General features: G+C 41.4%; 1 protein-coding gene and 1 long non-coding RNA gene across 2 annotated transcripts in view; one reads left to right on the forward strand and one right to left on the reverse strand.

The window, feature by feature from the left end:
- Positions 1 to 7663, reverse strand: ercc4 (excision repair cross-complementation group 4). The gene is made up of 10 exons (XM_047376715.1): positions 7394 to 7663; positions 6187 to 6367; positions 5005 to 5200; positions 4705 to 4912; positions 4424 to 4604; positions 3498 to 3629; positions 3280 to 3384; positions 1661 to 2333; positions 1475 to 1587; positions 1 to 1005 (listed from the first exon to the last, which is right to left on the reverse strand). Exons 1-10 carry the CDS (start codon positions 7568 to 7570, stop codon positions 263 to 265), a joined length of 2709 nt encoding a protein of 902 aa, XP_047232671.1. The 5' UTR covers positions 7571 to 7663; the 3' UTR covers positions 1 to 262.
- Positions 7531 to 11102, forward strand: part of LOC124874991 — a 21753-nt gene continuing 18181 nt past the window's right edge. The window contains exon 1 of the long non-coding RNA XR_007039931.1: positions 7531 to 7667. This is a non-coding gene — a long non-coding RNA (uncharacterized LOC124874991). The remainder of the gene's footprint in view (positions 7668 to 11102) is intronic.

Raw genomic sequence — 11102 nt, forward strand, 5'->3', positions numbered from 1 at the left:
TTCAGTAACTGGTCCATCAAACCTTTATTTTTTAAAAACTTAAAGCTGACCGAGAAAAGATTTTATTACAGGGTTTTAAGTTTAAATGAAAAATAAATAAAAACACTTATTGTAGTTTGCTGTGCACACATACGTAATATCCAATCCCCTTTCAATGAAATACAAAGTTCTACTGCTGTCCATTTGATAGTAATTTCACTTATCTTAAAATGCAAAACTCATCTTCATCAAGGTAAATGTCTTATTCTACATAATTAGAATGTCATCGTGTCTGTTTGGTCTTCTGCACAGGAGCAGGAACATCTGCAACATTATGCAGAAATTCATACAGCATTTTAGCATTATTAGCATTCCCAAGTATTCCTGCTAGCCTTTCCTGACTCAGCTGGGCCAGGTCTGCCAGGCTGGCAGCATTTTTTATCAGTGCCCTGGAGTTTTTTGCATTAACGCCTGGCATCTTCATCAGGAAGTCATAAGGTCCAGGGTTGTAGAGGTCCGCTGATTCACCGACCACGTCTGACTCAGCTGTGACCGCCTGGGCTGCAGAAGCGTCGGGCTGAGGACGGCCTTGCTTCAGGTCCAGGAAGAGCTCGGCGGTGGCGTGTGGGGAGGGGCACCACAGTATTCTGAGCCGGGGGAAATGCAGCGTGAGCAACGTAAGTTTGGAAGAAATGTCATTTGATGAGATTTCTCTGCAGAAATCCGACCGAGCCATCAAGGAAAAGGGCTTGGCTGGGTCGAACTCGATGAGCAGCACCGGTTTTCTGTAATAGCGGGTCATGGAGAGGCACTGGGTGTAGAGGCGCCCGCTCTGCAATGAGCCAATCAGGTCGCTGACACTCTTGCGCTCGACGCAGGTGTCAGGGGTCAGAATGTAGTCGCCCACTTCGAGGGTGACGGGCTCGATGTCCAGCCCGCGGCGGTGCAGTAGGGAAGGCAGCTCGCTGCGGAACTCCCGCATATCTACGATGACGCTGGAGGGCTCTGTGGGCTGCTCCTGGCCCCCTGGGAATGGAAACACAAACCAGTGCCATGCAGAAGTATTCACACCTCTGGAGCATTTTTACATTAAACCACAAACTGCAATGCTTTTCAACAGGATTTCAGATAACAGACCAACACAAAGTAGTGCTTCACTACATTAGAGGTTTTAAGTAGGGTTAATTTAGGGCCCTCAAAGCATCAAAACTGGTAGAGAGAAACCCAAAGACCTGCAGCTGTAATCCTGCCAAAGGTGGTTCTACAAAGCGCTGATTCAAGACAAGTACACACCACACTTTTCAGGTTTTTGTCCGTCTTTCCTCCTCACAATAACACACTACTTTATGTTTATCTGTCACACAAAATCCTAATAAAAAGCATCAATGTTTGTGTTTGTAACATGAAAAAATGTTAAAAAGTTGAGCAGTGTAATACTTTACTAAGGCTCAGTATGTACCAAAGAAAACCTTCAAACCAGAATCAAGAAACTAACCTGCTTTCCGGGTATTAGTTGTGGCGTTGGCAGGCTCTAAATTTCTGGCTAAGTCTAAGTTGGTGTCTTCCCGCCCCTCTCTCTCCTCTGGGATGACCATAGTTGCTTTTTCTCTACATAGGAACACACATTTAGACATTAAGGAGAAACAACAACTGTTTGAGGATCCAGAAGGATGATTCTGACCTGATCAGATGCTCAAACGCTTTCTTTTCCTTCGATAGCGCCGTCAGATACTTCTGTTCCTCTGTGGAGCCTCCATAGATCAGGAAGTACACTCTGAGAGGCTTTCCAGGCCGGTTAGCTTTGTAGATCTCCAGCTGGCGAACAAAACTCAGTTCTGCATCATACAGCACCACGAAGCTGGGCTCCACCTCATGCAGCACTCGGGTCAGGCTATGTGGGTCGGTGCAGCCTTTCAGAGGGTGGATGACTGTCAGCGGTTCTTTAAGGACGCCATAATAGGCATCAGAGGAAACATTTAAGTTCAGCTGTTCTTCCTTGCCTTCATCTCCGTCCATCAGATTGTCTTCATCCTCGCTGCTACCCATCACTCCTGTTTCTTCAGACTCCTCCTTCCCTATCATCTGGGTCAGGGTCAGAGAAGGTCTGCTTTTGTTTTTTGTGGTCTTAGTGCTTCTTTTCTGTGCAGGCTCCTTCCCCTTGCCTCCTTTCTTCATCCAACCTTTTCCCTTCTTGTGTGATTCCAGTTCAAAGGCCGCCGCCGCCGCAGCAGCAGGGTCCCGTTTACCGATCGTCCGGGCATAAAGCTGGTTAAGCAGCCAATCAGAGCCGTGTTTGATGAACTGCTGCAACTGCGCACAGGTCCGGTCGTCACTGGCACAAATCAGCACACGACCTGCATGTAAGAAGTAAAGCAAGTCAGTTAAAGATCTGTGCCCTCCAAAAGCATTCATTCCTCCTGAACTGTTTTAGTAGTTGGCTGAATAATACTGAAACAGAATCAAGACAGGCTGTCAGCTTCTTCTAGGAGCAACTAAACTAGCTAAACTAGTGCTAAAGATGGTCACTGCTTTAATTACTTGGTTCCCACTTTAAAGTTGCTTATCTGAAAATATGACAACAGAATGAAGCTGCATGTTGACAGGATTTTACAGCTCTTTAAGACAATGGCAGGTGGTTTATGAGACTCTCAAGGCATAAAACAACATGCTTCTACTATTTACAACCAAAATATGCTCAATACGTTTATCTCCATTATAAAAAACAATCTTTCATATGAGTTAAGAAATGGAATCAGCAAAGAGCTCCAGTATACGTGGCAAGTAAGACTTATTTTAGGTACATTTTGACCAAAAGTTCGAGGGAAGGAAATTTTATGTTCTATGAGCGCCCCCAAGTGGTCAGATAATTATTAGTCCAATCAATCAGACAGGAAGTGAAATTTCACTGCGCTGTGTGACATTAAATAATAATACCACTGGGTCACCTCTGTGACCCACGGGGGCACCCACACTGATGCTGTTGCCATGCACATATGTGGTTGATTTAACTTGTCAGAGCTGCAGCGCTCCTGTGGAGGACCTACCTATGGCAGCCGGTCTTAGCTGGTGGTCAAACTGTTTGCTACAGTGAGAAGGAGGGTGATATGAAAGTGTTATGTTCCTGTGGCATCAAGTTTTCTAACTCTACTGAAAACAAATGCTGGTACGCAACACTGTGACGGGAGTACAACTCTGGATTCCACGTATAAGACGACACACATGTTCTGAGCGGAGCTCTCCTAAGATGCAAACACCAAGACTCTTCCAGCTCTGATTGACCACAAAGATCTACGCAGTGACCTGATTCAGGCTGAGAGTTCTTGTTCTCCTTTTCAATCTCCTCCAGCACCTCGGTCAGGACCTCCCACTTTGGACTCTTCTCCAGCACCAGGTCCCGCTTCAGCTCTGTAAACCAGACAAACTGAACCTTTAGTCACTACCACATGAATAATCATAGGTTAGGAACAAAGTGGATATCGAGACCAACCGGTGAGCAGGTCGTTGACGCGTGGGATTACCTGAGGCAGAGGAGGATTTCTGCTTCTCTGTTTCTCTGCCTATTTTGAGTTTCTTTTTGTTCTCAGGGATACGGTACACTCTGCTCCTTGCATTCACAAACATGGAGGTGCTGGAGTCCAGGAAAAGCCAGCCTAATAATTCAATTTCAATGTAAACAAAAGAGAACAATTACATCCATTAAAAGCTACAAACAAGCGTCGTTCAGACATTTTCATACGCCTTGAATCCTTTCACATCGTGTCCCATTAAACCACAAACTTCAATGTATTTTATTGGGATTTTAAGAGAAAAATCAACTCTAAGAGCTTGTAATGGTGAAGAGGATTTGAAACTTTAGATGGTTTTCACTGTGGTGTGTTTCTGTATTCATCACCTCGGAGGCCAAACTTTGTAAAACCTCCTTTTGCAGCTTAAGAGTTTCAGTAGAAGACAACTGGACTTCCTGAAGATGCTTCACCTCTCATCCAAAAGGCTTCTTCAGTTCAAGAAACAAGAGAAGAAGTCCAGTAGCCTTCTACTTCAGCGCTTAGAATGGTCATGTCCTGGATGACTGAGAACCTACACCAGCGTATGTCTCTACCAGCTTTGCACATGTAGAAGCAGAATATTTGCTCAATTCTTGTAAAATAGCTTAAGGTGTCAGTTTTCAAGTTTCGTTACAAATTCTAGGTTGGAATTAGATCTGGACTTTGACTAGGTCACTCTAACAAATGAATCTGCTTTGATCTAAACCATCTCATGGTATCTCTGGCTGTATGTTCAGGGTGGTTGTCTTCTAACAGGTTTTCGTCCAGGATAGTCCTGGATTTAGCTCCATCCATTTTCCCATCAACCCTGACCAGCTAAATGCATTGAAGTTGGAGGTTGTAACGTGACAAAAGATTCTGTCTGCAAACTCAGAGTGACCGATTTTATTTTAGTTTACCTGAATTGGAGCCGAAGGTCTTTTGGCTGGAGCGCAGTGACTCGAGCAGATTGAGGAAGGTGACACAGTCATACTGGGTGAGGTAGAGAAGGAGAACCCTGAGAACCTTGAGATCCTGGACCAGGGCTTTTGTTTTTGCTCCTAACTGGTGCCAAAGGGGATCTAGGTAATGACGGATTGTCTGGATGGGAATAATGGAAAACAAAATCTTTCAAGAAGAGCCCATGAAGTAATGAATGAACCTAGAGTTTGTTAAGTGAGAGCTATTTGTCAGTAAAAACCTTTTCAAATGCATTTCCTAGAGTGTTCTCCAGTGACAGGTCCTCGGCCTCTAGAGTAGGATTGTAGCGTTTCAGCTCCTTCAGGCAGGCACTCATGATGTCCAGGATGGAGCTCTGGATGGCTCTCATAGCCGCCGTTAATGACACATGCAGCTCCACCACCTCTGGCTTGTGCCTGTCTAGCGCTGTGTTCACAGACGCTTGGAATCTGTTGATTGAAAACCAAAGTCAAATCGTGAATAGAGATGCTAAAAATACAAGGGCTTTATGATGATAAATTTAGATATGAGTTTATTATACCTTGGCCACAAGTAAAGCTTCTTGACAAACAGGTTTCTCATGACACGCTCCACCTGGCAGAAGCCAGAGGAGAAGGCCGTGGCCTTGTCAGTGAAGGCTTTAATGAAGCCGCTCTTGTTCTTCTGTCTGAACAAACGAAGGATGAACGCCTCCTGACACGATTCAATAATTTTATGAGCACGATACACCAGGATGCCTAAGTGGGAAGAGGGGTCACAACTGTTAAACTGATGTTATCAAACGATGCAGCAACCTAAAATTAAAAAAGCACAACGACTGCACTGCTGCACAGATTTCTGCCTCTAAAAGTTACAAGTAAAAAACAACTTATTCCACGTGTTTCTATCCCACTATTTCCTACTGATCTGTTGAAGATTCTAAAGATTTGTTGCAGCCTATTATTTATATAATAAAATGGCAATAAATGAATAGTTACAGCTTCTTTGTATCTTAAATGCACATACATTATTATTATTATTTGACCATATTCCATATTTCCTTTATTTATCAAAAACAACAATTTTCTTACTAGTGGAAAAATAATATTACATATTGATTATTACAGGTTTCATGATTCGAAACATAATACTCTTGTCTTGTTATTCTAACAATACAGTTTATTTTATAAATAGACTAAAGAATAAATCTAGAATAAAAACCTATTAAATTCAGTAATAGTTTTCTCTGTGCAGAACATCATCAGTTCTCGTTGTTCTGCTTATTATAGACTAAGACTGGGAGAACAACGAGCTGGGCATTAGTCAGGCTATCTGCTCCTGTAGCTAGCCTGCAGTCAGCTGTTTGAAACATGCTATGCTAGCTTGCCAGCTGTAGTTTAAAAATAATGTTACCTCAATGAGAGGTATAAGTGGAGCTCCTCTAGTTTCACGTTATGTCTATGTTCCCATGTTTAGGAGCCTTCTTTCAGCCAGCTGACTGGCAGTGCGCAGCAACAGGTGGAATCCCATTTACAGGGCTTTAATTCATAGGAATGGTACGATGAAAAATTTTAAAGCTCCTAAAACCAAAATTTGTTGGTATATTTTTGACAGCTGTAACCTTAAACTAGATATAAATGAGATTAAAATAAAAACAGCAGGTCTTGTTAAAAGAGGTACATAAATAAAAACTGTGTAACTGGATCAACAACCTCTACTAGATGCCGATATTTAGGTTTCTGACCTGATATAAGGTGAGCAGGGATGCGATCAGTGAGGAAGTCCACCACCAGGATTCTGCTGGTGACAAACAGAACCCCTCCTTCAGTGTAGACCTTGTAACGCTCAGCACTCTGGACATCACTGGTCACCGTCCTGGGCAGATGGGTCACACCCTCTACTCGCAACTGCTCTGTGAAATACTCCTGAGGAGCAGAAGGACAATGATTTGTTGAGTTTATACTCAAAGGTCATGCAACGGTTTAACCTCAGAATGATGCGTACCAAGGTCAAATAGTCAATCATACTTACAGCAGAGGTGGGTAGTAAACCAGGTATATCTACTAGTGTATCTTTCTGAACAAAATGTATTTCTAGAAATATTTTTTTTCTGCACTGTACTTTTTACTTGTACTTGAGTAATATTATTTTGAAGTAACGCTGTACTTACGTGAGTACAAGAAATATTCCTTCATAATTTATGTTAAAGTGAAACGTCTTGTTTGTGGAGAAGTTGGCTGTAATGTTATTTTCTATCTGCTGAGGCTGTTGTGTTTAGAGGTCAAGTGAATAAACAGTAAATGTTATAAATTATCACTGTTAGTACTTTACACTGTTCTAATATATACACATGTATTACTTTCAAAAGCTTTATGTTGTGAACAAAGGTAAATTGGAAAATGTATGTTTCTTTCATCTAAAGTGTTATGTTATAACTATATTTTTCTTATTTTCATTTTATTCTCTAAAACACCAGAGCAGAACTATAATATTTTCTGTCAGATTACATCATTTTTACTAATGAAATCAGAAGTTATAATCAAAGTTACTCATTCATTGAGTAGTCTTCTAACCAAATCATTTTTTACTCTTACATGAGTCACTGTTTACTTCTACTTGAGTAAAAGTATATCAAAGTAATGCTCCTTATTTGTAGTCGTCGTTTTGCAGCGTGTTCTGTCGGGTTCTGTTTTGAATCGTGTGTCGGTGCAGAACCAAACTTTATTGATCAGATGACAACTAACTTCAATATAAACACCCTGACCTTGTTAAACACATTACCGCCATTTAAACCCCAGAGAAATGATGCTAGGACGTCCATACAAAACTTTATTAGCCATCAATAGCAAATCGCCATGGTGATTTCTGGTCCAAATCACCATAGCAACGGGACTGTACCGAGCGGCTCAAATTGAATGTGGGTTTCCTGTGCTGAGGTAAAACGTCCGAACCTGTTCAGCTGTGGTTGTGTTGAGGAGAAGGACCAGGCTGCCCTCCTCGGAGTAAACCCGCATGAACTGTAGCAGGATGCGGTCTATCCCCAGCCCCTCCGCCGCAACCAGCAGCCCGTCGGACTCGAAGAGACTCAAAAACATCTCGGTCTCAAACTCCAGGAGCGGACCCGCCATCTTGGAAGTCCACCTTAGCGGTGCTACTAGAGAATCAGCTGCAGACTCCGTCAATGTTTCGAAACTGCACACATCCGGTGACGACAAAAGACAAAAGGTGAGACTTCCGGTGAGTGTGGCATTTAAGAGCAACAGCGCCATCTTGTGACAGTAAAGATTATGGTGGTTATCCTTAAAAGAAGGCTGTTGCAAATCTGTTTTTGACCATGAAATTTTATATCGTATATATTCATAAAAAGCCAAAACCTCTGGGGGTTAAATTTATTATTATTATTTATTTATTCAGTAAGAAAACATAACACAGTTGAAGGAGTTAATGTTCTATTTATAAATGAATAAAAACAGAAAAGCACACGATGTGTCAACGCATCATCTATACATCAACAGCAACCTTTTATATTCTCGAAAGAATTTCAGAAAAAATGTGAGTAAATTTACAAAGTTACTCAAAGGTTATTTTTTATAAACTTGGATTTTTTTCCTCCTCCATAAAAACGGTTCTATGGGCAAGTTTATACAGTTAGCTAACGTGTAGTGATCATGTCCTGACTTAAAGATAGAATGTTCTCTTTTCTTTCCCATTTTGAAGAGTGGCTGTAGAAAGTGGTCATCAAATGTACACCCCATGGAAGCAGGAAGTCATTGATTCCTTATTTAAAGATCCTTGAAACTCTGATTCAAGTAAAATATGAATTCATTTAATCAGTTACATTTACTTTAAAAGATTTAGGTGCAGTACCTGTGATTTCTTAAGAACAATTACTAATCAACTAAAGTATTTTTCCCTCTTTAAATGAATAAATTGACATTAAAGCTTAGATTTTATTCAGATTTTCTGATTGCGATGATTTTGCTCCTACAATTACAGATTTGTTTTAATAAATTTGCAAAGATTCACTTATTTGTGTCGTTGTTGGTCCAGAAATGCATGGTTGCGTCACGGACATATGTTGAGCTGCAATGTTGACCTTGTTTTGGGTGTTATCCACCAACACAAGCAGCAGTGTAGTGTGGCTTCAGGTTCTCTGTCGGCTCTCCTGTTAGGAAGAGGAGGCTGAATGCATTCATTTGATCTACTGAAAAACTGAACTAAACGGAAGGATGGTTCCCCACAGCATAGCAATGTTTAACTGTATAAAATGAACACATAATGTAAGATGACAATAACAGGCGCAATGCAGAAATGGACAGACTGCTGCAGTGATATATTTTAGTACCACCATTTGCTGCTTCCACTTCAACTCATCACTTCTATTTGTTTTTCTGAAAATCACACTTTTGATTTTACATTGATTTAAATAATTTAGGGTTGATTCTCTTATGTTTATCTGAGTTCATCCTTTGTTGTTAACCTCAAAGGGACATAACAATAAAGACTTTGCTATAGTTTCATTCTGCAGCAGGCGATCAATGTCCCTGTGTGCTGAGGTAAGAGTGGAGCCACATAGAGGACATCTCAAGAAGCAATTTGTTTAAAATAACAGAACTCAGATCCTATGCAGAGGGACTAAAATATGTGAAAGAAAATTAATATAAAACAAAATCAGAGGATTAGGAGACATGAATGAGCTGAACCAGGCGTGAAGGCAGAAGCAGAGATGACAGTCAGGGAGAAAATAACCTGCAAGTTCATACAGTAAAAACATGATGCAGTGAAAATGTCGAAGTAACCAGCTGAGTAGGAGAGCAGAAAAAGGACATAACTATGAAAAAGATTGGAACAAGTAACACTGCAAGGACCTGAAAAACAAAGAAAATACGTAAGTAACACAAGGAAAAAACTCTTAAGATTTTAACACACGTATCTGGTGCTCTGCAGAGTGAGAACTTTTCCATATTTTTTTACATTCCAACAAGAAACATCAGTGTTTTTCATTGGGATTCATGTGGCAGACCCACACAAAACAGTGCATCATTTTGAAGTGGAAAGAAAATGAAAGATAATTTTACAAATAATAATTTGATGTGTAACCTGTATTTGTACCATAAAGAAATCCAGTGCAGCCAATCACTCTAAGAAGTCACCAAAGGTCCCATATTAAACTTTTTGGCCTACATGCAAAACACTATCTTTGGCAGAAAATTAAGAGTGCACATATCCCTGAACCCACCACCCCCTACTGTAAAACATGGTGGTGGCAGCATCATGCTGTGGGGATGCTCTTCTTCAGCAGGAACAGGGAAGCTGGTCAGAGTTGATGGGAAGATGGATGGAGGTAAATCCAGGACAATCCTGGGAGAAAACCTGTTAGAGGCTGCAGAAGACCTAAGACTGAGGTGGAGGTTCACCTTCCAGCAGGAGAACCACCCTGAGCATGCAGCCAGAGATACGGTGGATGGTTTAGATCAAAGCAGATTCAGATGTTAGAATGGCCTAGTCAAAGTCCAGACCTAAATCCAACTGATAATCTGTGGAAAAGTTAAAAAATGATGTTCAGAGTCGGTCTCCATCCAATCTAGCAGAGCTTTAGCTGTTTAGCAAAGGACAATGGACAGTACCTACAATCAAACAAAACAGTTAGATACGAAACCCCAAATACCTGCAGCTGTATTTGTAACAAAAATGTTAGAAACCATAATTTTTCTTCAGTGTTACCATTATGTGCTTTCACATAAAACCCTGGTAAAATAAATAGTGTCTCAGGCTGTAAGATGGGGGTAGTTACAGCACTGTTGCCTTTCAGAGCTTGTATCCCAGCTGGGGATATGTCTGCATGGAGTTTGCATGTTCTCCCTGCGCATGTATGGGTTCTCTCCGGGTTCCTCACAGAAGAAAAACATGACTGTTCGGTTAACTGAACTGTCCCTAAGTATGAATGTTTGCATGTAGGGTTATTTGTCCTGGGTGCCTTTATCTTGCCCTGTGATGGACTGGAGACCTGTCCAGGTTAGACCCCACCTCTTGCTCAAAGACTTGCCGGAGATGGGGATTCCCTTTTGCATTGGTCCCACTAAAAGCCTTAATGTTTTGCTTAACGGATTTGTGTAGTTAAAACTATTTTCAACAGAAAGTACCATTTGATGTTTCTGCAGTCCAGGGACTTGTTGCAGCATTTATGTATTCAAAAAGAGCCTCAGATGAATGACAGCACTGGAATCCTACATTTTACAGACTCCAGTGTGTCAGTAAAAGAAGAAGACAAACTGCACTCATCAGCTCCCTGATGAGCCAGCACAAATACATCAATAACTGTGCTCACATATGCTGAGGATTCACTGAATGCACTTCCAAGATCAAGCCAATAGAGAGCAGTGGAGCGCTTTGTTCCAGACACTCCTGCAGCTTACAGATCTTCCTCTGGCTTGACCAGCCTCTGAGTGAGCATGCTTATCTGGACAATCAGCAGCGTAATGTCAGGATGAAAATGAAGGACGCAGATAGGATGGAGTGCTGACATGAAACCATCAGAGGAGACCAGACAGAGGAAGATAAATGCAACATCTTTGTTTTGACTTTATAATGAACGAAACAGAATCAAATGATGCATAAATGAGTTTGTTGGGAAAGTCGTGTTTCCCCAAATGATGCGTC

Source organism: Girardinichthys multiradiatus, chromosome 10, assembly GCF_021462225.1.
Source record: "Girardinichthys multiradiatus isolate DD_20200921_A chromosome 10, DD_fGirMul_XY1, whole genome shotgun sequence".
In the NCBI taxonomy this organism is placed as follows: domain Eukaryota; kingdom Metazoa; phylum Chordata; class Actinopteri; order Cyprinodontiformes; family Goodeidae; genus Girardinichthys; species Girardinichthys multiradiatus.

Excerpts from the sequence above, each read along its gene's own strand:
- ercc4 (XM_047376715.1), bottom strand. The coding sequence starts at position 7,570 with ATGGCGGGTCCGCTCCTGGAGTTTGAGACCGAGATGTTTTTGAGTCTC. Across the intron at positions 5,201-6,186 it reads CCCTGCTCACCTTATATCAG|GCATCCTGGTGTATCGTGCT; the intron begins GTCAGAAACCTA and ends CTTCCCACTTAG. Across the intron at positions 3,630-4,423 it reads GACCTTCGGCTCCAATTCAG|GCTGGCTTTTCCTGGACTCC; the intron begins GTAAACTAAAAT and ends TTGAATTATTAG.